We start from the raw sequence: 27,841 nt of genomic DNA, 5'->3' as shown, positions 1-27,841 counted from the left end.
ATTAACAACTTTTATTTCATTCAACAACATTTATTTACAAGTGTAACATTATTATTTACAACAACACATGGAAGAAATACACATCTATTTAAACCTAGTACCGTATTTAATAAATTCAAATAAACTTAACCATTAAGTTAACAATCTTTGTTTTAAAATATTCTATTCAAATAACATAATATAAAAATTCTGTCTTCATGGAGAAGAGGAAGGCATGTATTAGCTATAAATTTATTATACATTACTTAGCGGATTGACTTGGAATTTCAAACCTAAGGTCCGGCAATAAGAAATTATTCAATAAAATCCAATACAAAATGTCGGAAGATCACTAAAAGAACCATGTTTTCCACGGTTTTCTCGAAAACGTGATTTCTCATTTCTGCAAAATTTGCAGGAGCTGCAATTTTTGTCGAGAAAATGGATTTTGTTGTGTTTCTATCACGATTTCATCAAAACTCGCTTGACCAAATTTCTTCAAATTTATATCTTGGATAGTCATTCATAAGCTCTATCGACTGGCATGAAATCTCCTTTCCAGGACAAGCTTGGGGATCCTTGAAAAAATTAAATTTGTAACTTTTTTCATCATGCATGGCAGAAAAAGCCGTTTATTCAAAAGAACACTTGGTCGAGATAACTTTTTCTGCTGAAAAGTTGTTTTGGAGATTTTTTTTAAAATCATCAAATTTCACATCTTCCGTTCTCCATCTCAGGACAAATACTAACACACCATGCATAATGTCAGAGTTCAATTTCCGACCAGGTGACTTTTTTGAAAACTTTCAACAGTTAGTCAAGTTTTTATGAAATATGAACAAAAAAAATTAATAACTAAATTTTTCATCAGAAATAATAAAATAAACTGCCCTCTGCTAAGCGTGGAGGCTGCTACCTACCTACCTCGCGGGGGTGCAGGGGGCGAAGCGCGAGTCAATAAGAAATAAAATGAATAATAATAGTAATTTAACTCAATTAAAAAATGTAATTAATATTGACCTGAACTAAAAAAAATCATTTTATATAAAATCCCAGCTTATGGATGATCCCTCGTCTTCTGGTCAGCACCTCAGGTTTTGAATTGGCAACCACTCGCGACGTTAATTTAAAAAAAAAACTTTGCAAAATTAATATTTGAACATCACCTTACCTTACAAGATACTATTTTTTGAAAAATACAATTATGTACGGTTTAAACTGCCCGGACTAGGACAGCCTGTAATTGATTTTAAAGACAAAGATCCCTTCAGGTAATCAATATCTCAAACAATCACTTTTTAATGAAACGAAACGAGCAAACGGATATGGGCCTCGAGATGAAAATTCAATTATTTATGTGATTCAAGTATTCAATGTTTATGTATTCATTATATTCCATTAAAGTATTTATGAGATTCCAATTAAGACCTTGATTTGCAGACCAAAAGCCAACTCACTATAGTTTGTATGATACATGGAGCAAAATAATATTGCCTTTATACTAAGCTAATGAACGTGATAAAACACACGTTCATAACTTACACGTTAGAAATTAAATCGCTTTATTCCACGACTAACTTCCAACTCACAAAAATAATAATAAAAAATAATACATGGATCATTTCATGAATGACAGATAATTATGAACTAACCTGACTAGCTAATAAGGTATAGTGATCTCAAAAGGTTGAAGAGATTGATTGATTGTAATTAATTTTTATTATGACGTGTTAGGTCTCGAAATGCCAATTGCACGAAATAACAGTACAATACGAAACAAATAAACAAAATACAACAGTATTTAAATAAACAAAAATACAACGTACCTTCAAACAAAATAAGAATATTGCAAACGAGAACAGTTAACTTTGAAAAATAAACACATAATTAAATTAGATATAAATTAAGATAATAATTATCATAAAGTTTCATGTTTATCTCATCTATCTTATTCTTCTCCTTATTTCATTCTTTTTCATAGCATATAATAATTATAAAGTAGATTATCTCCTTAATTCATTCTTTTTCATAGCATTATCTTAATTATCTACTTTATAATTATTATATGCTATGAAAAAGAATGAAATAAGGAGAAGAATAAGATAGATGAGATAAACATGAAACCTTATTCAATTCTAAAAAAGAGAAAGAAGAAAAATGATATAAATTTAAATCAATTCAATTCTTGTTTACACCTGCTTCTGAGCCAATTAATTAAATATGATTATCAAAATGTTGTTGAATGAATACATTACATGAAGATTATTTGATCTCCCAAGCAATGACAGATATAAATGGAATATAAAATAGAAAAGAAAAAATAACAACTGAGAATAACAAAAATATTTTCCCAAACTGATCAATTTATGTTATCACCGGTCTATGTACTTTCCAATTTATAATTAAATTAAATTATTCTCGTTTGGTTGCCATGGAAAAAATTGTAATGAGAAATTTTCAGTTCAATTATTATAATCAAAATTTTTATATTTGTTTACTTTTCTTGGTTTAAAACTTTATTAATAGAAACTCAGAAAGTGGAAGTGAAAATTTTTAGTGAGAAAACATCAAGAACCCAATACATAACCTATAAACGTGAGTGTTGATAGGAAATGACATTGGGTAACATGGCGAGGCAGAAAATCCAAAAGGATCTCTCTGCCGATAAAAGACATAAGAATAAATAAAAATAAATCAAATTATTGAAAAGCTCACACCAACAACCTAGAATGTGATGAATAACTAAATTTGAAAAACTAGTTAGAATGAAAATAAATATTTACTGTGAAAAGAAGAACTCTATTACCATACTAATTTTCTTAGTAAAAACTCACTTAGCTGAAAGAATGGAAGCTCTTTTTTGGATAGTAGGCTAATGTATAACAAATATACACATTTCCCATTTGCTTGAAAAACAAGCAAACTAGGATTTACAAATTCTCAGTCTCTTGAACATTATTTACAGCTTTGACTTACCATTTTCTTTGTCTCGTAAGTTAGACGCTATCACTAATTCCAACCAAACTATCTATCTCACTATTCTCTGTATCTTAGTAGGCCTACCTACGTTTTGAATCACCGTCTTTTTTAAGGCCGCCGAAATAGAGATGGTTTTTGAGTAAGTCTATAAAACCTTGTCAGCTTTAAATATAACTAGAAATAAGTTATACATATCTTAATACTTTAGTGTACATCAGTCAAGAGAGAAGCATAGAATGAATAAGATAATTATTAGCAAAATAATAATATATCTTGTTTCGATTGAAATTATAAAAATACATTTGAAAATTCTCTTAGTAATAAGTTGATTGAATAGAAGCTCCATTTATAGATAGAAAAGCTACACTCTCTTGCGAACTATACGCTTCAGAGAAGCATGTGATGAATACGGTAACTAAATTTTGAAAAACTAGTTTGAATGAAAATAAATATTTACTGTGAAAAGAAGAACTCTATTACCATACTAATTTTCTTAGTAAAAACTTACTTTAGAATGGAAGCTCCTTTTTGGATAGAAGGCTAAAGCAAGATAAATATTGCTTTCTTTGAGATTCTGAGATTGGAGGCTGTTGGCAGTCCAATTGGAGATAACAATGGTCACAATGGAGATCACACTGGTTTCATTTCAGTGATTATCAGTAATCATGACTAGAATACGAGGTTCCAGAATTGTAGTAGCATATGAAAAGCAATCACATTTCCACTTTATTGGAGTCAGATCTTGCAAATTTCATAAATAAGCTAATGCAACTCTGAAGCCTCGGATAATATCCTAATGTCTGTCAAGCACATGTCGTCTATACAATGCTGCCAAATATACTAAGAAGACTAACGAAATAAGAATATCATCCATGAGACCTAGAAGACCGAACATCGATTCCGGTATTATATCGAAAGGGACGCATAGGTAGAAAAGCAGCATTGAGCAATAGAAACCAATACGGACACGAAACCTGAACCTCAACATGCCGTTTATTGTGAAGAATTCATACCACAGGTTTCGTAATAGAGTAGGAAGATCACGTAGATGCTCCATTATCTGAAAAATTGAATGTTCTTTCCGTGAACAGTCTTCTTAAGTGAACACTTCACATACAATGGCAAATACAGTTTGAGATGTACCTAAAATTGGTACCCGGAACATATTTTGACAAGTGATGTCAGGTTTAATAAATACAGTCCGGGCGCATATGTACTAAAAATGCACTCTGTAGTCATTTTCGGGTAACAGCTGTGGAAGATGTCTCAATTTCTTCCTTAATAGTATAATGAGAAACGCAATGATGATCAGTAGAAATCACATGCAAACACCTCGAAAAAAGATCGCCATCAGTACACTTTGTTTTTTCCAATGACGCTCCAACCGTGAAAAATGGACTTACAGCCCTCAACTAGATGTCATTTTGAAGCTTCGGGACCCACATTTATAAACGTACAGCGCGTGAAGACATATCATTTTGAAGCTAAGAAAACGATGTGAATTTCATAGATTTGATATTGTTCGGTATCTCTCCCACAGAAAAAGTTATAATAGGAAGAAATTTGAGAAAATGTTTGTTTGTAGTTATAAACAATAAACTATACGTTTGAAAGGAAACCTTAATACAGAGTGGATGAAAAGTCCGAGAACGGCTTAATATCTCAAACACAAAGGTAATTTGACGGTGGGTATGATTGGGGATACTAAAATTGAAAATACTACTTTACTATGACTTCAAAAATCAGGTCCGCCATATTGAATGCAAATTTGTTTTTTAAATAGGAAGGTGGTCATGCAATACATAATTTCGATACAGAATTTCAAGAAAAAATGAATGGTGAAAACTGCATATCGATATCTCAAACCGTTCCGAAGATATTCACATTATTAATCATTACTATTCAAAGCAGAAAGGGCAGAAAAACATATGAGAACGGCTCAGTATCTCATGGAAAAATGTGATTTCAAGGTGGGTGTGATTGGGGATCCTTCTCAAATTAAAAATACTACTTTACTATGAATTAAAAAATCTGGTCCGCCATCTAGGATCCGCCATATTGAATGCAACTTCAATTTTTTAAATAGGAAGGTGGTTATGCGATACATGATTTCAATGTGGAATTTCAGGACAAAATGAACGACGAAGACCGCGCATCGATATCTCATACCGTTTCAAAGATATTCACATTATTAATCAATACCACCTATCTATTTCATTTCTGATTTGATAGTATTGATTTATAATGCGAATATCTTCCAAACGTTTCGAGATAAGGATGTGCGGTTTTCGCCATTCGTTTTGCCTTGAAATTTCGTATCGAAATCATGTATCGCATGACCACCTTCCTATTAAAAAAAAAGTTGCATTCAATATGGCGGATCCAAGATGGCGGACAAGATTATTGAATTCATAGTAAAGTAGTATTTTTAATTTGAGAAGGATTCCAAATCACACCCACCTCGAAATCACATTTTTCCGTGAGATACTGAGCCGTTCTCATACTTTTTTCTTCCCTTTCTGCTTTGAATAATATTGATTAATAATGTGAATATCTTCTAAACAGTTTGAGATACCGATATGCGGTTTTCGCCATTCATTTTTTCTTGAAATCCCGTATTGAAATTATGTATTGCATGACCACCTTCCTATTTAAAAAAACAAATTTGCATTCAATATGGCGGACCAGATTTTTGAAGTCATATTAAAGTAGTATTTTCAATTTGAGAAGGATCCTCAATCACACCCACCGTTAAATTACCCTTGTGTATGATATATTAAGCCGTTCTCGGACTTTTCAACCACCCTGTATGTAAAGAATTATAGATGAAGGGTTTTCAAATATTTTCGTGCGAAATATCTTGAATGGTTATCAAAATACAAGCGATATAACAAAACCCTGAACATTTTGGCGGCCATCTTGTTTTTCTTGTGCTTTCGACTAATCATCATTGCGTTTCTCATTATACTAGTCCTAAGGAAGAAATTGAGACATATTCCACAGCTGTTACCCGAAAGTAAATTTGAGCCCGGACTAATATTTAAAATTATCAATGCAGCTCCACACACAATGATAAATACAGTTTGATTTATACATGAAATTGTTTCCGGGGACATATTTCGACATATGTTCATGTAACTTCATAATTTTGATTTATTCTCATCAGAATTACGGTAATCAACTAAGAACAGTTTAGGGATTCAAGTAACTAGAGAACGAGCATCGCTCTAGTATTTGAGAGTATTTTCTCAAAATTATACTTTTTTCAAATCGAGGAAAAGTGCCAGTTAAATCCAGTACTGTCAAAAAATGAAATCTTTGGAAATTTGCGTATTTGACAACTTTGAAAAGTGAATATTTCTACATTACCCAATTTCCCAAAATACCGAACAATTTCGAATTTGGTATAAGATTTCATCAACTAAATCAAAATCAGTATAAAAGAGATTATTTATGTAAAAATATTAATTTATTTAGATAAAAGGAACAAATCATTAAAATTATTGGGGAAGAAACAACAGGCAAAGCCCAAAACTGTTCCTTCCCCGAATTTTGATTAATACACTAGTCCAAAATGTAGGTTATGTTTCATCCACTTGTGAATTTGGGTCCTATTTTCAGTGCAAACACTTAAAAACACGAAATTTTGAATCTTCATATCAAGAACCAGGCATTTTAATATTAACCAGAACACGTATCAACACAGTGCAAATGAAAGGAATTTTTCTATCTATCTATATATTTGTTCAAAATAAATTTTAACACAGTTGGGCAGATTTCTGCCAGGTTTACAATACTGTTCCAAACATAGATTTACTTTCAGAAAGATAGATCTTACCTTTGTAATGCCTTTAAGATATAGAAACATTCATTCAGATTGGCTTTTGTTCATACTAAAAAAATTGGAACTTTGAAGATGAAAAAAATCTGTGTTGATCAAAAACTTATGTGTTTGGAAAGTACCAAACACATAAGTTTTTGATCAACACAGATTTTTTTTATCTTCAAAGTTCCAATTGCCAACAACAAATTCTACTGATCATTCAGTAGAGGTGATCCGATTTAGCAGTTACTGCCAGCTGCCCAAAATGACACTACTCAATATTCAAATGAGATTTGTTAAAAAAGCATCCACACACGACAAAAGCATACGTATAAGTCGGAAACGTCCTATTTAAATACACGTGCAACAACATATGCATACGTATAAGTCGGAAACGTTCTATTTAAATGCACGTAATTTTAGTCAGTTGGCAGTGACTGTCAAGATTAGATCACCACCTCTATTAACTCCATCACCCGAAATTATGTCATGTCTCATTCAGAAAAAAATCCCACAACCTTATAAAGACCACGTAGCGAAAGTTCTTTAGTTGTTCACTTGCTCTTCAACCAGTTATACAGCATTTACAGTTCAGAAATGCTAAATATAGGTGAAAGAATGGAAAACTAACCAAAAGAATCCAATGAAATACTGAAACCGCAACCAAATAGAATATATATTTTAATTGATAAATATGAAACGTTTACCACTCAAATCCTTGTAAGTTTATTGATAATATTTCATCTACGGTACTATAATATCATTGCGAAATAAATTTCATAATAGAGCTTGAACTGCATAGCTATCACAAAATGTATTTCAACTGTGTATAAATTTGCCAGAAGTTTCTCCAATTCATCAGACAATTTTCACTATTTTATTGTTGATTTGACTGAATAAATATCAACCTCAAGGCTCTGGGAAAGGGGAGAGAGAAACGCGTCTGTTTGAAGAATAAATCCCAAACAATTGAGATAAAATTAAAATCAATGCCAGATACTGTAAATTATATTGATGTTGTGAAGATCAGTACATATTTCAAAACTAATTGAAACCTTGACTCGTTGAAAAATTTCGAGGAACTATGAATTTTTCGGCAAGAAATTGAAACCTTGGCTCATTGATAACTGGATATTATTGAAGCAATATTCACCCCTAGTGTATAGTAATAAATAAAATTAACACAATCTGACTAATTATTACACCATTAAAAACGAATACTTGAATGAAAAAACAAGGATTTATTTACGTAAACTAGAATACACCACAACCAAAAGCAGACATTTATCTACGCAACTGAATTTATCTACACAACTTATAACATGGAATCGATAAAGACTGGATAATTCAAAAGCATAATGATTGAAAAAATACATTTCTACAGTGTAAGTCAAATTGTAGACTAAGAGAGTTGAACGCAATTACTTCTAATTATTAAGTTTTTAAAAATTCATTTTTAAGAAATGAAGCAGTTTCTGTGTGACAGTCATAGATTGTACTCTCAATTACATTCTAACTCTCCTATGCAAATGTATTGATGGAGTTAGTTATGATTCGTTAAAACTATTAAAACATTGTTGATCAAGTAATTGGTTCAAGATCTTAGCCGACGGAAATCTACTACAAACATTGAGAATTGAGGATACAAATCATACAAAGATCTATGAACATAAATTGGAATACACAGCAACCAATAGAAGAAACTAATCTACACAACGAATAACATGGAATCGATAAAGTGGTGTGAATTGTATGGAAGTGCTAGAAAAAAACAATTTCTACAAGTCAAATTGTAAACTAAAAGAGTTGACCTTACATAATCCCAGTTATAAAGTTTTCAAAAATCCATTTTCAAGAAATTATGTTTAAATTGTTAAGATGATTCGTTTAAAACTATTAAAAAAATGTTGATGAAGTAATTGGTTCAAGATCTTAGCCGAAGGAAATCTACTACAAACATTGAGAATTGAGGATACAAATCATACAAAAATTTATTAACATAAATTGAAATACACAGCAACTTATCTACACAACATATAACATGGAATAGATAGACTTGATAAAAAATGATTGATAACGAGTTGCGTGAATTGTATGAAAGATCTAGAAAAAATCAATTTTTACAATCAAAGTCAAATTGTGGACTAAGAGAGTTGACTGCACTTACTTCTAATTAATAAGTTTTCAAAAATTCATTTTCAAGAAATTATGTTTGAATTTTCAAGAAACAATTCTAGCTTGTACAAAATTGTCGTTTTTCTGGCGGAATTGAGTCCAACCATAAGTATGCGCATTTGTTTCTTGCCAAACAGTCGTGTGAAAACACTTGATATTGTTAGCCTCATGATTGTGGCAGTTCTGATCCTATCACGGAAACTATATCAATCAGAGGAAAAATACTTTGAGGCCTAACAAAAGGTGGATAGAGTATCGCCACGTGAAAATGATGACTCCATAAATGAGGTACAAATGAATTGGTTATTTTGCAAACACCGCATACAGAACCAAATTGGCAACAACAGCTACACATATGACAACTAAAAAATTCTACAGTTACAAAACAAATCTATAATAACGAAATCTAAATTTGCTATCTAGAATAGCAAACTTACAATCAAGTTTCTGTGTGACAGTCATAGACAGTACTCTCATTTACATTCTTACTCTCCTATGAAAATGTATTGATGGAGTTGGTTTATTTTTATTCAAAATGTATTGAAACACGCCGCCAATAGCAGAAACTTATCTACACAACATATAAATGGAATCGATAAAGACTAATAATAATGAGTGACGTGAAAAAATAAATTTCTACAGTGTAAGGCAAATTGTAGACAATACTTTTCAGTGATTGTAAGAGAGTTGACCGCATTCACTTCTGATTATTAATTTTTCAAAAATTGATTTTCAAGAAATTTTGTTTGAATTTTCAAGAAACAATTTCTGTGTGGGATTCAGACTCATTCATATTCTCTCTCTCTCCTATGAAAATGTATTTATGGAGTTGGTTTAGTTATTCATGAGATTCGTTAGAAACGTATATTATTTACATTAGTATTATTTACACTAATATTATTATTCGAAAAACAAGATTTATTTACATGAATTGTAATAAACCACAACCAGGAACGTATCTACAAAACATATATATGGAATCGACAATTCTGTGTGACAATATTATTCACATTGTTACTCTCCTATGGGAAAGTATTAATGGAGTTAGTTTAGTTTTTGAGATGATTATTTAAAATTCATGAAAAATGTTAATTGGTTCACAATCTTAGCGGACGGAAATCTACTACAAACACTGAGAATGAATTATACAAATCACTGAAAAGTATTGTAGTGCTCGTATATGTACATGAATTGTGAGAAAAAAAGCATGCAGAAGATAGCTATAATCTTGGGCATATCCTGAAACAAAACAATCAAGACAAATATCATGCTTCAATCAAGACAAAAATCATGCTTTAAAAGAGATTTGATTCTATTCTTATCAAGTTAACGTATGGATGGAACAAAAAAGGATAAAGACTGAGAATTTTTCTAAAATTTTCGAATAGAATAAAATAAGTAAATGTTTGACAAAATATGCTAGTAATATATCTTCAAGAATAATATAATTAAATTTATTAATGGAATGATCATTTCAACATTAAAGTTTTAAAGAATTTTATTGCGGATGATGCCCACATGAGCTTCTGGCTTGTGCGTGGGTAATGGGAAGTTCATGGTGAATGATGAGATGAACAAACGTCCATGCCATCCACGAGATTCGAACCCATAAAACAGGAGGTGCTTGCTGGTCGAAGTTAGTAATTAGACCAACCAGGCCGGCATGGATAAATAAAACTTATAAACTGATTTTCTCTTCTGTAGATGGAATTTATATTAAAATCTCTATAAAGTTGATAATTCAGCATGAATATAAACTCTAGACTTGAAATCCTAATATTTATTTTTATGATAAATCAATCATATTATCATTTGTAACTATTAAACCTAATAGGAAAATATATACAACCAAAATAGTTTTGGGAACAAAGCCGACGTCATGCCGACGTGAAAGAAGTGAAAAGTGTAAAGTCGTGAGACTTCTTTCAGAGATTTCCGTGAGAGACGTTTTTGTGACACGTCGGAGTTGAAAATGCAGCACTCCCTTGATCAACGCATTGTGACGAAGTCCCAAAATCTTTAGAGAATGATATCACTAGAGTTGAGTCTTGGGTGTTTGTGTACCACCCCGAAACGAAAAGGCTGATGAAAGGGGAGCATTTCGAGTCAGTCAGCAACGTTCAAACGGCTACAACGAATGCCTTCAAGAGCATCCCAGAATAGAACTTATTTCTGAGTGGAAATCACGATGGCAACAGAGTATTAATGCGGGAGGAATTTACTTTTAAACTGATCAATGTACTTTGGAACAGTTTGAACTGATCTTATCAATAAATTTCATGTTAAAAGTCATTGACATTACTTTCCGGACAAACTATGTTAGCATTCACGTAACTTCAGTTTTTTCAGTAATTGAATTGTTAGTGTTAATACTATTTTCTTTTTCTTCATAGATAGATATATTTAAAATCTGGTCCATTTTCAATGTTTCTGTCCTACTAATACTAATTTTTATGGAAGTGAGTCTAGACGTTCTTTACACAATTAATCTACAATTCTAATTCTAATAAGAGCCAGGGGATTCATTAATTTAGAATCAATCTCTTGGAAATTTTAATGAAATGCTGATACATACAACTAGTATACAACTCTGAAGAAACTTAAGGCCGACCACCAACGATAGTACAGGTTTGTTAGTCATGTTTGTACATGCAGGTTTGTTAGACATGCTTGTATAAACATGTTTGTACATAGTTTCAACATACAATATACCACAAACATACACTACTTTATTCTTGACAGAAAAAGCTTGTACACACATGTTTGCATGCAAATGATATTATCAAGTGCAACAATACCACATTCAAAATATTTGGTAAACAACAAGACAAACTTGACTATCCAAGTGCAAGGCCACATTAATCCGTGATGATGTAGGATTTGGTGCTTCTAAAGTCCTGTTTTCGAGTACCAGAAATCGAGAAAATTCCATGGGATGGTAAAAGAGTTTACACACATAGCTGGTCTAGCTCAATGTAAAAATTGAACCATACACATTTTTCTCGTTGATTCTAACGTTCTTTCAAAATTCATTCAAAACAAAGGTATTTGCTCTGTCCATTGAAACATTGTGATCCATTCTAAATAAGTTCTAAATGAGAGTTGACCAGGTAGAAGAGTCTGGTTTTGTTATAGTCAGTGATCGTATCAGAAACATGACCATAACAATCCCAGTTCGAGTGAAAGCTTGTTTCAACCTGAAATTTTTTGGAAGATATCTTCCAACCTACAAAAGTATTATTCCTTGATCAGTATCGGTTCAGTTGCTTTTAATAAGTTATCAGTGTTGCAACAGAAAGAGGTTATTCTATCATTAACTGTTGTAGAGTATTGAATTTACAAAGGGTTTCTAATAAAAATTGGAATGAAGTGGAAGTTTTTTTTTGACATTCTATACATTCATCTTAGTTTTTTTCAATTTATTTTTTCCCACACATAATAAATTCAACGAATGTCGGAAACATGTGAAGAAAATATGACTGATTTCAGAATTCTTTTTTAAAATATGGAGATTTTTTTCAATTTTCAATTTTTTCGAATATTATTTCATTTTTTTATTATTTGATGTAATGAACATATTCTTATGTTGGGTATGACATATTTAAATTGGCATTGGTCATAGTTAGCAGTTTCTACAATATTAACAAAAAATTTGTATACATTTAGTTCAGGCACTAAATTGCTTCATTAAACTAGTTCACTATATTCCGTTTCTGGTACTCGAAATTCATTGGAAGCAGGAATTTAGGAAGTTAATTATAAACGTTGTTCTACGAATTGATTACGATATCCGTATTGATTGCAAAGCAGCACAGCATATACTTACATTTCTTTCAATTCCCGAATGAGTCACATTGTAAAGATTGAAGAAATCTATTACAATTGCTCGATTCACAGCCAATGCCGTATTGTTGGGTGCGTTTTCTTCTCGTTGGGTCAAGTGCAGAAACAACATTGAGACCTGAATGAGAGATCAGTATTGTTATTAGTTATTTCGTGGAATAATATCAACCGAATATCTATTATCTTTACTTGCTTAAGAGCCACACATTTGAGAGGCATGCAAATGAACAATTAATCAACTTGAAAGGAAATCTTCAAACTAAATGAAAGCATAAGTGATACTTGAACTTCAGTTACAGCATTGCCTTACTATACATGGAGAAAACAAATTAAGATCACCAAATAAGTTTCCGATGACACAGTTTTTTATAGAAGAAAATAATGGGGGAAATCTTGTATGCTTTTATCATTGCTATAGACACAAAAATTGATAAAGTGTAAGTTTTGAAACAAGCAAGGTAGACAATCATACTACGTAAACCGTTTTGGGTGTATTTAATCACATGAATCAGTGGCGGTTATAATAATTTGTTATTTTGCAATACACTAACATTTAAATCGAGCATGAAAAGCATATAAAATGTTTTTTCTACAACTGCGCGTAAAAAAAGAATTTAAATACTCAATTCTCCTCGTAAAACAGCTTATTTCTGAGGAGAATATACTTTTTCGCTCGCTAACCATCTGTGCATGCACAGTAGATTTTCTTTACGCTCGCTAATCATTTGCGCATGCACAGAAGAGTTTCTCTACGCTCGCTAATCAGCTCGCCAAAAGTAGGTCAGATCTGAACCTAAAAAGTCGGCAATTGACTAATTGTACCGGTTCTGCACTATGCAGCCATGATGGATATCAGTGAAGACGAATTATTTATTAACTCCGCCAATATAAGTAATTTAACAGGTTTGGTCAGTTGTAGAAAAAATTTTGTATGTAATACGCGCGTAATGCTTCTTTATCACTTTTGCAAAATTATCACGCTCCGCTTCGAGTGATAACTGTTTTGCGCGAGCGATAAAGTCGCGCATTACGCTCTTAATACATAAATAGCTATTGTATCTCCACAAAAAAGTCGTCATTCACTGAAATTCATAAGAAACTTTAAAGCATTGTTCGACATTTAACCAATGAAGACTTCGAGACATGAATCTAACAACAGATCAGTCAATGATTGATTAATTGATTTACTTATTTATCACATGCCAGGTCTTGAAAAACCTATTGCATTAAATAACATTACAACATTGCGAAATTACAAAATGATAATAAATTGATGAATAAAATGTTTTCACTTACTGACTGGAGTAATTTCAAGTGACATATTGTTGAAAATAAACGCTTGCCGCACGAAAGTAGCCTACTCTAGTCAGTAAGTGAAATAGTTATTTGTGCAACTAGTGCGCAAAGTGACAGTTTGCTGCACCGAAAGAAACGTTTACACACGAGCTGTAGGCGAGGGCGGAATGGTTTCTTGAGTGCAGCAGAGGAACTTTGCGCACGTATTTCACATAAAATTTTTCCTACAGTTACCATTGAATATGAAAAGTGGTTGATTATGGGCAAAATGATAGCTGAAATCCATATAATGTTTGTCTGTATAATTTTGTTATTAATAACAGCTTTAATTTATTTTAAACTTAATAATCCAATTGAAAATTAATAATCGATTAATTAAAAATTAAATTAATCAAATTAATTTGAAAATTTGAATAATTTTGAGTAAATCCTCATTTCTAAATAATTTTCAACCAATCAATGAATGAAAAAAATATTATTTGAAATAATGAATAATTAATAATATTCAAAATGTATAATTTAATGAGTTCTCATTTTTATTTATTTGTTTATTTTATTTATTTGAAAAGCAGAAAAAAATATAGATACAAATTCACATTTAAAATACACGCCAACAATGTCAACAGCTGATTGGGATGGCTGCAATATGCAAAGTATTAAGAGTACGCAAAGTAACACTTTGCGCACTAGAGCGGAAAAGTGATTCTTGGCTGTCTGCAATCAGTGCAGAAATGGTCATTTTCCTAGGTACCTGTAGGAAATTAGTTATTTGTGCAACTAGTGCACAAAGTGACAGTTTGCAGCACCGAAAGAAACGTTTACTGATGGAATGATGGTTTCTTGAGTGCAGCAAACGAACTTTGCGCACGTAATTCACATTAAATTTTTCCTACAGTTACCATTGAATATGAAAAGTGGGTAATTATGGGTAAAATTCCCTGAAATCCATCAAATGTTTTTCTGTGTAATTTTATTATTAATAAAAAACCTTAATTTATTCAAAATTGAAAAATAATAATTGAATTATAATGATTAGTAATTCAATTGAAAATTTATGTGACTGCTTGAAGGGGGTTTATGTTATGTAAGCATTGAAATGACTATAATCAAGGCACATAATGACAAGGCAACGCTGTTCTCCACTGCCATTATAACGTGGGCCTCACTATGTGTGTTACCAACTTAATTTTGATTTTCCTGCACTGGTGCTCCATATAACCAACTAACTATTTTGCGTTGTCATGCTGCAAATCTGGAGTACGCAAAGTGCGCACTAGTGCGGAAAAGTGATTCTTTGCGGCCTGCAATCAGTGTAGAAATGGTCACTTTTCAAGGTATCTGTAGGAAAAAAATATTACTCTAAATGTAAAAAAGAAGAAATAATAAGTAAACTAAGTTAAAATAATGACACAAATGATTAAATTTTTTATACATTTACTAAGACGATAGAAAGTCTTATACATATTTACATACCATCTGGCGGCAAGTCGGGCATCTCAGAATAACATAACCGTTCATCTCGTACAGCGTCTTCAGACATACACCTATAAAAAACCGAATATGCAAGAAGTTTATTATTTTTACAAATACAAATTATAATCTAGAATATCAATTTTAATAGATAAATCGCAAATACCCATATAAAATAATAATTTAAATTGATAGGCTATAGACTCTCCTTATTGTTCTCTTCCTTATCAAATAAGGCTAATTATTCGGTTCATTCATCAACTTTAAAATCGGATGCATGTGCCCTTGAAGGTCTATATGGACTTAGAATGTTGAGATTCAACATCTACTCCATTTAGATTGGACTTCACGATATTTCCATCGAAAACTATTCGATCAACAAAGGAGATACTGTAATATGTTTTATAAAGGCTGCATGGTCGAGTTGACAACTAATCAATTTACATTCAAACACAGATTCATAACTAGCCATTTCAAAATCAGAAAGTATACGAAAATTTACAGTAGTTGACCTACTTTGCGCTACTGGAATGATCGTCAATATTGATTTAATAGGATTATTAGCAGTTTTTACCGTTGTTATATATAGTCGGTAGCAAAATATTAACAAGATTGAGATACAAATGTCAGCTAGACAAACAACTACAATGAATTCATCAGTATCCCATCTCAGTAAACTAGCCATTAATTAGGTTATTTCATGAGGAGAAAAGTTCCACTGCAATAAAATTAAATCAGATGATTTTCTATCAGTCATTTCTATAATTGACGAGTATTTTCATTTGCAGTATTTGATTTTGCAATGAAGAATATTTAGAAGTAGCTTCAAACAAACAAGTTATTCAACAGTGTGTGAATCTCAGTGCTGTCATACTAAGCTGGCAAAAATACTGGTGTACAAAGCTGACAAAAAAATTATATCTAAGCCTACATTTTTATCAGGATCTAAGAAGCATTTAACACAGATAATATGTATATTACGGAAATGTATATATGCTTGAGCTTCTCTTCTCTTCTTAAAAGGATTATCTTCACACATATCCAATACGAAGAGGTTTGCTTTTGTGCTTCGCTTTCATAAACATTGTTTTCTATGTGGTGCGGTGTGTTGAGCTGATTGGTGGATATTCAGATTTGCAGTATGTAGTACATATAGATATGGTAAATATGGTATGTTTTTGATTCCCAGAGATTCAGTCTAATTTCCCTCAAAATTTATGGATTTTTTACTTCTGGATTAATTTTAAGAATCTCCAACGACTTTACACTGTGAAACATTTCTGTTATTTTTTGCCATACTTACTCAATTGCAGCTGTTTTCCATGCATTAAATCAAGCCGGTAAACAGCTGTTTGCAGAACAAGAAAACATGTGATTTTCATTACAGCATACTATACTGTAAAGAGATCATATGTTCTCTTTACAGTCGAGTATGTTAGGACTCTACTGAGTCCTAATAGCATCTGAGTATTTAATATACAACTCAAATAATTTAAGAGCTCATTTAAGGAGTTTCAAGTTATAAGAACTCATCTGAAATCTTATAATTTAGGCCTTTATTATTTTATTTGAGCTCGAAGGGTCTGTCTGTTATGAACTAGGCGCTACGGGCTAGGTCATGTTTTATAGAATGCAGTAGCTCGAGAAGCAGCAGGTAATGGTTTCTATTTCTCAGCAATATTATTCTATCTCAGATAAGTATGACAAAAAACATTGTACGTAACTTGTACGGTAACGTATTTAGCGCATTCGTATGATAATTCAGCCCTCTACGTTTCGGGCAGAAACAATCATACTTATGCGGTAAATTATCGTTACCGGACTTGTTACATAAAGTACTATTACGGGGCGGTTTAAGAAATAAAACTATACTAAAAATTAAATTTCACAAAAAACCGCAACATTGCTTTATCCATAACAGATAATTGATATAGATAACTTATAAATCAACGTGTTGTATAATTGTTATAGCATGGAATCCATTACTTGAAAATATGAATTATTCGTTACATTAATTGATATCATATTCAAAAGTGAAATAAACAGATAATTATTATTGATAAGAAGAAAATTGATAACTACCGCAATATGTATGGCCGCAGTTCGTTTCGAGTGCCATCTGGCACGCATCCAAACAGATTGGACAAGTTGGGTTTGGATTTGCATTGTCCTCTGTAAACAAACAACATAAAAATGTTATTGCATATTAATATGTGAAATAAACAATGAATCAATGATCAAGATAATATTCCCGACAAAGTTTTTATCGAGTAAGATTTAAAACTTAGTGGAATAGTGAAGGTAGAGTACAGCTTAAACTTCACTCTACCTTCACTATTCCACCATGTTTTAACCCTAAAGCAAGCTACAACGACTACCATTAACATTTCCAATTACAAGCCAGACAATATTTTTTTGCTTTAGCTCTTCATTACTTTGCATGCTAAAGGGGATCGACTGGCCACGATGATTCGCGCTGAAGCTACAGTCGAGTTTCGTCATCAGCGTTCGTCGCTTGCTGAAGGTGTGCAAAGGTCTTTTTTTCAGTATAACGAGTCTTTTTCCTTGAGAATAGAGACATGAAGATTCTGATTCCGGATTCATCAAGTGTAACCCCAAACTGAAGTGTAAGTCCCATTTCCGAGAATACTAAAAAACAAGGAAGTTATGGCTAATTCTACTACAGCTTTTCATTATCATATAATTACATCTTTAAAAAGTACAGGTAGCTGTAAGTACTGGAGCAAATAAAATATAACTTATGTAGAAAATGTGATCAACAGGCATATGATTAGCCTTGATTCCATACACAAGTTGATAACACACGTGTTCTAAGTAGATTTCGGCCCACACCCTGTCACTCGACTAACCTCAGTCAGAAGGCTAGAAGTATCAGCGCGGTATCAAATGGTTTTTTCTTGGTGTGGAGTCCCATGCGGGGAGGCCCCACCTCACCTTTAAGCCGTCAATGGGTATTTAGACTGCCATACTTCAGCCGGGAGTGAAAATATAACGTGCCCTTCAGTTCAATTTGGGGCTACTAGTCATATATCAAATTAAAGAGGAATTTAAACAGTTTTAAGTAAAAGCCTAAGTGTTCACCATTCGTTACTCGGCATACATCAAGACGATACCAAACTTTAATAAGTGTCTCATTATCAATAATTGCTGCAGCAGCTGTTTCAATTCTTCCTCGAGAAGGTTGGCTGGCAGTGGAGACACATACATTATACATACCTTCATAAGCCCCCACAGATAGAAATCACACGGCATAAGGTCAGATGACCGCGGTGGTCATGGCAAAACATCCGTGTCTTAAGGTTCCTTACAGTTAATCCAGCGATCGGGTACAGGCAAGTTAAAACAATCGAGCACCTCATAAGCCAGTTAAGAAAGGCGGTGCAACATCTTGTTGATAGGTGAAATTTTCTGGTTCATCCTGTGCCAGTTGAAAGAAGAGCCATAGCTGTAAAATCCAATCCAGCTAAGGAGTAGGTACCAGTTAGATGTGTGTTCTGCCGGGATATGGTGCTAAAAAGAGCTTTAAAAGTTCTCAAGTGCTTGAGAAACTGCAAATAAGCAGATGCCAACAAACAAAACTGTTCCTCTCTCATTCGATGTATGACTTGTGGCTGTAAGTTTGATGTTTGATGGCTGGTGAATCTGGGTAGAGGTCAGGTCAAGCAGTTGATTGCCCTGATAACTGGACATGGCCACTTCAGGAAACATCTCCACACAATTGGAATCAGAAATGAAAGCCAGATGAGTAGCCTTTGTAATCAGTGTGCAGAGACTGCTAAGCATATCATACTGGATTGCGAAAGTCTTGGAGCTAGAAGAATGGCTCTGTTTGGCTGCAAGCAACAGGTGAGGAATGGGATGTTGGTACAGGGAAAAAACTCCTGGACCTTGTAAAGGACACGGAAGTTGGTTTGCCCAACTAACATACTTTGGGACACACAATAAGCTTCGGTTGACGTGTAAGGTTCTTTGAGCCTTTGGATCTTTGAATCCGTCCCTACAAAACCATAAACGTAAGTTTGATGTAGTAAATATCATGTTGAAACCCTGAAATTCATTTTGAGTTACACTTCTTAAAACCACATCAAAGTTAATTATGAGTAGTAATTACTACATTCATATCCACCGGTAGTTTTATTGCCTACATCAGCTTATCCATTAAAACAGGAATAGTATTTTGTAGAAATAGAAAGAAAAATAAAATCTTTGTGAAATGTCATGATATTTTTTCGGCATCAATGTCCGAAACATGTTGTGATTATATAATTCAAAAAGGGTACTGAGATTTTATTTTTCTTTCTATTTCTATAAAAAGTGGCCCTATACAGAAAAGAGATATAGTATTTTGTATTTTATTGGCCAAAATGCAAAACGAAACGGGAAAGCAAGTGTTATTTAATTTAATATTCTTCAAGGTTGATGGTTCGGTTAAGTTCTTTAGTTGTTGAATAGTGCTTACAACATAATTTGTTGCCACAGGCTGGGCTTTTTTCCTTCAAGAATATGTTTCAGCCGCTTCAAAATGTAATGAAATGTATTTGTTGATATTCGCGTAGAATCAAAGAGCTTTTCACGATCCTCTCTCGACTGTTTAAAACCATGATAGAATTCACCATACAAAGATATTTTCAAATTAATGGGATATACACTCAATTGTCTCTTCCTTCTACCTAAAATAGCATTTCTAATTAAAGAATTTCCAGGAAGTATCAACATTCGAACTGTCTGGATCCTCTGTGAATGTCTGGCTGATGACTGACGTTAGCAGAAAAGTAGCATAAAATGTTATACTCTCGTCGTGGTAGTCTAGACTACGCGCGGAAATCTGATTTTTGCTCAAGAGTAGATGAAGCGTCGCTTTAGTGCTCCCGTTTCCAGAGTCTAATGCCCAATTCACATAGAAGTAGCGTATGGCACGGACGTAGCGCTGACTTTTGTCACTTCCACGTCACTCCTGTATAAACATATGACCTAATTCATACAGAAGTGGCGTAGCACAACGTCTCTTCTGTTTGTATTAGACCATATTTTTAGATAGGAGTGAAAAAAGTCCGTGCCATACGCCACTTCTGTGTGAGCTGGGCCTAAGGTAACAGTTGCTATTGTCACCCCAGCAAAAGTGGATTAAATGAAAGTGATCACAAACTGTACATTGTCCACTTAACATGAAAATAGGAGTATTACTACTGCTTATAAAGTTTGATTTTTATTCATCTACAGAATGAGTCCAATAATCCATTTTCACCCGAGACTAATGTGAGGTACATACCAGCTTCAGGTTCGTTGGCAGGGTCTATTACAGGTTGTCTACGAGCAAAAAATCCCCAAAGAGCCGCAACATCATTCCGCCTGTGGAAAAATAAAATTTTTAATTAATCAGTAGGAAGAAGTCAAACTCCACTCAGGTTAATAGGGTTTACTTGGTAACAATTCACAACAAAACTCCACATACCAAATCATATTCGACCTATCTTCCAATATTTCAAGACTTTTTGAATTGGTTTTGTGAATCTGTAAGTCCGAGAGGTAGCCCAATCACAGAGATAGCCGATTTTTCTGTCCTCTACTATTTACCTACTCCCAATCATATAAGAAAAATTAAGATTCATTGGACAACCAATTGAGTTATTGTACAATGATTTTGGGGTTTTTAATATAAATTTACTAACTTATATGAAATGAATCTTTTGAAGATTGTTTATTACATCCGGTCAGTTTTGAATTTCAGATGAGCATGAGTATTCGACTCACCGGAATGCTTCTATTAAACCGAAGGAGCCATTTACTAGAACTAGAGTAGCCTTCTCACATGAGGACCTCTTCTCTTTAATTGAGGCAACGAGTTATAATTTGTTGCTATAAACAGATTTTTTCCTGATAGTAGTATATGGCAATTCAATATTTTGTTAATATATTCTATTCACCAAATATTATATTGATTTTGAATTGAATGTGATGATATAATAATAGATGTATATTCTATTTATTACTGGTTCTATCTATTTTTGATTATCTATTATTGAATGAGCTTCTTTTGTTTAAGAAGGTACAGATTCTATTTTAGGCCTACTATCGGCATTGTAGTTTTTCAAGTCCAAGTAATTTTTTTAGAGTGAGAGCCTCCACACAGGTTCAACCTGAAGAGGGATGTACTGTGCTGGACATTTATACAGAGTGGGTGAAAAGTCCGAGAATGGCTTAATATCTCATACACAAAGATAATTTGACGGTGGATGTGATTGGGGATCCTACTAAATTTGAAAATACTACTTTACTATGACTTTAAAAATCTGGTCCGCCATATTGAATGCAACTTTATTTTTTAAACAGGAAGGTGGTCATGCGATACATGATTTCGATACAGAATTTCAAGACAAAATGAATGGCGGAACTCGCACATCGATATCACAAACCGTTTAGAAGATATTCACATTATTAATCAATACCATTCAAATCAGAAATGAAATACATAAGTGGTATTGATATTATGAATATCTTCTAAACGGTTTGAGATATCCATGTGCGGCTTTCAACATTCATTTTTTCATTAAATTTCGTATCGAAATCATGTATCGTATGACAACCTTCCTATTAAAAAAAAAAGTTGCATCAAAAATGGCGGATCCAAGATGGCGGAACAGAATTTTAAATTCATAGTAAAGTAGTATTTTTAATATGAGTAGAATCCCCGATCACACCCACCATCAAATTACCTTCGTGTATAAGATACTAAGCCGTTCTCGGACTTTTTTCTCTCTTTTCTGCCTTGAATAGTACCTATTGATTAATAATGTGTATATCTTCGAAACGGTTTGATATATCGATTTGCGGTTTTTGCCATTCTTTATTTCTTGAAATTCCGTATCAAAATCATGTATCGCATGACCACCTTCCTATTTTAAAAAAGTTGCATTCAAAATGGCGGACTAGATTTTTAAAGTCATAGTAAAGTAGTATTTTCAAATTGAGTAGGATCCCCAATCACACCCAACGTCAAATTACCTTTGTGCGTGAGATATTAAGCCGTTTTCGGGCTTTTCACCCATCCTGTATGTTATTTTATTTTATGCTTGATTTTTTTTTTTTTAATAATCATGTTTGTATTCTTTGTAAATTGAAGTAAAATAGATTATTATGCTAATTCCCACGACACCGGGCTAGAATCGTGACGACAAAAGTCGTACGGGAATCGGTAAGGGGACGCTGATTCTTGCCAGCCTTGAATCTTGAAAATGATATAGGATTGCAATGGTCTCGACCGACTCTCCGACTTTCAGTTCGGTCATACGTAAACACAGAATTGCCTACATACCGAAATGTAAAAATGTACAGAAACATCTACTGTTCAAATTGTAAGTTCAAATTGAAACGAGATAATTGCAATGTTCATATTTTTTAATTGCGGATGATGCCCACATGAGCTTGTGCATGGAAGTGCGATGGTGAATTATGAGATGATAGTTTTATCATGCCTATTGAATGGGATTCGGCGGGATTCGAACCCGAGGCCAGGTAGCACTAGCAGACTGAAGGGCGCAAAGCCTTAGTCAACTCGGCTATCTGGACGGCAAACAGTCCGTACTGGTTTTAAAACCTGTATTGCAGAACAGGCCTACACCTAGAAATTTGCATCAATAATAACTGTATTACAGAAATACTAATATTATCACACTTTTTATGATTAAAACAACCAACAACATGTAGTCAATTATTTATTTAGATAAAAAATTGTTTTCATTTACTGACTTGAGTCATTTCAAGTGGCATATTGTTGAAAATAAACGCTTGCCGCACGAAAGTAGCCTTCTCTAGTCAGTAAGTGAAATAGTTATTTGTGCAACTAGTGCGCAAAGTGACAGTTTGCTCAAATCAAATCAAATCAAATTTCATTTATTCAAGTAGTTGCATATAAAAGACAAGCTTCACAACATCGAATCGTCACAATCAATAAAAAAACACAGAAAAATACAATTAGTGCAAAGAGGAGACGTCAAAGAAAAACACTGTCTCAAAGAACACCCCCTGGAAGAAATCGATTAATTTCAGTTGATTTAAAGGAAATTTTTATTCTGTAATAATTCTATGACATGTAATTTTCTTCCCTCAAGACATCCACACATTCATCCACTGTGTATGGCGCTCTTTTTAACAGAACCTTCCTTATCCTTCCGGTCATCTTTGAAAAGTTGGAAAAATCTTTAAAGTTATGGGGGAGTCTATTTATAATTTTTATTGCGCAATAGTGTGGGCCTTTCTCCAGAAGGGTTAGTCTATGTGCCGGGTAACCGAGGATTGAGCCACCACTCCTCGTATTGTAGGAATGATCAAGTAAAACGGATGAGAATGCCCTCCAATTTTTACTAACGTACGTGATGATCTCCAGAAAGTACATGGCTGGCAAAGTTAATATACTCTCTCTCACAAAATAAGGCCTACAGGATGTTCGGGAACTGAGGTTGAAGATTATTCTCAGAGCTCTTTTCTGCCTCCTGAAAATTACCCCAAGGTGTGTGTCATAGCCACCCCAGAATATCAAACTGTAACGAATGACAGACATGAGATAGCCATGATAGATCGCAAGCAGGGAATTATACCCTACTGCTCCCCTCACACACCTCAGCGAGAACAGAATAGCAGATATCCTATGCAAGAGACGCTGCACCTGATCACCCCACCTCAAGTAATCCTGCAGCTCGACCCCGAGAAACCTCGTCACTTTTGACTGATCGTATCCTGATAGGTCTACGTTAGGTATATTGTTGTTTAAAGTTCGACGGGATGCTGTAAATTAAAGAATTTTTGTTTTGTTGGTATTTAGTTTAAGGTGATTCTCATTGAGCCAGTGATTTAAGTCTGAAATTGCCGTTTGAGTCTTGATTTGGATATCCCCTTTTGAGCCCTCAACTAGAATTGTTGTATCATCGGCGAATAGAATGACCTTGGAATCTAGTTTTTTTGGGAGATCATTCACATAAATGTTGAAAAGTATTGGACCCAGTATTGTTCCCTGGGGAATTCCATTGGGTTGAAACAACCAGTCCGAATCAATAATAACCCCTTTATTGATAATAACTCTTACCGCTTGGCGACTCCCTGTCAAGTAAGATTCAAAAAAGTCTAATGCTTTGGCTGTGACCCCATAATAAGCAAGTTTTTTTAGTAGAATTAAATTGATGCACCGAAAGAAACGTTTACGCACGAGCCGTAGGCGAGGGCGGAATGGTTTCTTGAGTGCAGCAGAGGAACTTTGCGCACGTATTTCACATTGAATTTTTCCTACAGTTACCATTGAATATGAAAAGTGGTTGACTATTGGTAAAATGATGGCTGAAATCCATCAAATGTTTGTCTGTATAATTTTGTTATTAATAACAACTTCAATTTATTTTAAACTTGAAAATCGATAATTTATTCAAATTACAAATTATATTAATTTGAAAATTTGAATAATTTTGAGTAAATCTCAATTTCCAAATAATTTTTTAAATTGATTTTATGAATGAAAAAAATATTATTTGAAATGATTAATAATTAATAATATTCAAAATGTATAATTTTATGAGTTCTCAAATTTATCCATTTGAAAATCAGAAAAAATATATATATAGAACAAATTCGCATTCATAATACACGCCAACAATGTCAACAGCTGATTGGAATGGCTGCTAGATGATACGTAAAGTATATAGAGTACGCAAAGTAATACTTTGCGCACTAGAGCGGGAAAGTGATTCTTTGCGGCCTGCAATCAGTGCAGAAATGGTCAATTTCCAAGGTAGGAAAAGAGTAGTTTATTCACATAAATTTAATAATTGACTGGATGTTTTAAACATCAAAAAAAGAGTGCAAGGTTGAGGAAAGGTTAGGGATTAGGTTTCTGCTTTTTGAATCGTGGTTGACGACGACAGTTGTTACGCACAACCCAACCTACCTTTATCCTAGCTTTAGTGTGAAAACAGCCACCCTTGACCCTTTGCTGAATTTTTATGAGCTATGATTAGAAACTGACAATTTACTAGTCGTTTAGACTTAAATGTAGCCTGTTGGAATCCAAAATCATGTTTTTATATTGCTCACATTTGAATAGTTTCATCAAATCTACATCATAAATATATGCTAAGCAGAGTTTTTAAGACAAAGATCAGAGCACTTCCAACTTCTTATAGGTTATAGTTATAGAATAATGATGGTATGGTACGTTACCCGTAAAGAAATATCCATAGTCCAATACTGATGACTGCAATTACTGTGGCGAGTAGAACTTCATCTCCAATACCGTAAATTAAACTATCCTTTGCCATGTTCAGAAGATGTTCAGATGATTGAGTTATATTTTCGAACATTTTGTCATTCGAAAATTTGGACTGAGCAAGAAGAGATTAATAGATTAACGATCCAGCTTTTCTAAAATATTAATTTTACAAAATAGTTGTGTATACTAAGCAGTACAACTAGTATTTATATTAACATAATCCTGACGCTTTGTTATTGTTTTAAGTTTGAAGTTTCAAGTTTGAACAAGAATCTATCTTCTTGGTACAACAGACACACCGTAATGCACATGCGCATGTGATGATTTTTCAGGTGCCTACCAACAGACCCAATTTATTTTGCAATTTCTACCAATTGCAATTTCACCCAATATTTTGGAATCGTGAAAAAGACGTGAAACCACTTCATCTAATAGCCTTCATACCCAAACACCAACTCACCCTATACAACCTTCGACCATTAATATGATTCTTCATTAATATACTTCTTGTTCATAGATTCAAGAAGCAAGTTATTATCGGCTTGATAAAGCCCTGAAATAAATCTCAATACAACATAATCTGTTTAAATACGTTTACTAGGCAATATAAACATAGGCTTTACGTATGCAATTATATGAATAAATAATGGATAAATTAACTTCCATAATTAATTTTTCAAATAGAATAATAAATCAGTTCAAATTCTGATTCAGAAGCTATGAAAGTGCTCATTTAGCATAGGCTGATTATGGCGTGTAGTTCGAAGGCTCTCTCATGTGACGTCACACACCCAATTCATGTTTGCTTCAGCGACTACGCTTAAGCCATGTCTATTATATTAATGGTCGAAGTATACAACCAATTCATCGAGCAAACTGTGCTGCACTCTAGTGGCTTAGTTCATGGAGTAACAGACTGAAATCCACCACTTTGAAAATGACATATTTCGGTGACGTCACTGTTATTGTAGATGTATAATCAGATTATACATAGATCCTATTTATCAATTTTATCACTTTTCTTTTCTTAATAATAATAAAAATTATTTTTAAATCATAAATGAAGTTGTTTTGAAATAAATTATGGGGAACAGTTCTGTATCTGTGTATTATTGATATTGAAAAATGGAATGATGATAACATTGTTCCTTTATATCTCAATAATTAGAAAAAATCAGAAACTTTCAACTTCCAAACATTATCAAACAGAACATTTTAGGTTCTGAACAGATGTGTGATTTAATATTTTTATGTACCAATGATAATTATTCCAGTTTTGATAATATGTAGGCCTACACCAGAGACATTATTATAATATGAAATTTCCATATATTATATAGAGACCCCTGGATTGGAGAACTCGCTCAAGAACTGTTGTATTGTAATCTTCGAAAACAATATACCAGAGAAAACTCCTATAATTGTTGAATGAAAAAGACTGAGGAATTGTCAATATAATTGTATAAATTCCTATAATTGTATTCTGTGAATATACTAGTAGTTCTGTGAACAGTAGACCTCACACAGTTTTCTCATCCCCAAGTACCTGATGTCACCTGTTCTAGTTGATTCAGTTTAATCACAATTTAAAGTTGAATCATAATTTACTCTTAAAAACTGTTATTTGTTTTCTCCAAGATCAAAAACTCACTTATGTTAATAAACTCAGTTCACGTTTGAATTTGTATCCCATATGATTATTTATCCAGTTCTGTGATAATCTTTCCATATTTCTCAACTATTTGCAAATTATTTTTTTCAATCAAGAATATTATAATTTCTTCAGCATTATTCAGTTTATTTAATAATTTTTTTCAATCACCTATCAAATTTGTTTTTCAAATGAGAAAATATTGATACTGATGGGCATGTGATCAAACAAGGGATAGGAATATAATATATTATCATAACTATTGTATTTTAATATAACTTAAAAGTGAAAAAACACGCACATTCTTTGGTGTGGCAACGACCGTTTTGTGCTGGTATTGCCCAGCACAAAA

The 27,841-nt window shown here is 33.0% G+C and overlaps 1 protein-coding gene across 1 annotated transcript; it reads right to left on the bottom strand.

The window, feature by feature from the left end:
• On the bottom strand, positions 1 to 26,193 carry LOC111057520 (E3 ubiquitin-protein ligase RNF170). The gene is made up of 6 exons (XM_022344956.2): positions 25,790 to 26,193; positions 20,856 to 20,935; positions 17,648 to 17,737; positions 15,569 to 15,639; positions 12,783 to 12,917; positions 1 to 4,018 (listed from the first exon to the last, which is right to left on the bottom strand). The coding sequence occupies exons 1-6, from the start codon at positions 25,927 to 25,929 to the stop codon at positions 3,752 to 3,754; spliced, it is 783 nt and encodes a 260-aa protein (XP_022200648.1). The 5' UTR covers positions 25,930 to 26,193; the 3' UTR covers positions 1 to 3,751.
• Positions 26,194 to 27,841: the final 1,648 nt, after the last annotated feature.

The sequence above is a fragment of the Nilaparvata lugens genome, chromosome X, assembly GCF_014356525.2.
Source record: "Nilaparvata lugens isolate BPH chromosome X, ASM1435652v1, whole genome shotgun sequence".
Classification (NCBI taxonomy): Eukaryota; Metazoa; Arthropoda; class Insecta; order Hemiptera; family Delphacidae; genus Nilaparvata; species Nilaparvata lugens.
The sequence above is the reverse complement of the archived record's forward strand: the minus strand, read 5'-3'. Positions and strand labels throughout refer to the sequence as shown.

Coding starts and splice junctions, on each gene's coding strand:
- LOC111057520 (XM_022344956.2), bottom strand. CDS start 25,929: ATGTTCGAAAATATAACTCAATCATCTGAACATCTTCTGAACATGGCA. Junction 15,640..17,647: donor CTGCGGCCATACATATTGCG/GTAGTTATCAAT, acceptor GGTTTTTTATAG/GTGTATGTCTGAAGACGCTG. Junction 4,019..12,782: donor ATTCGGGAATTGAAAGAAAT/GTAAGTATATGC, acceptor TCAATTTTTCAG/ATAATGGAGCATCTACGTGA.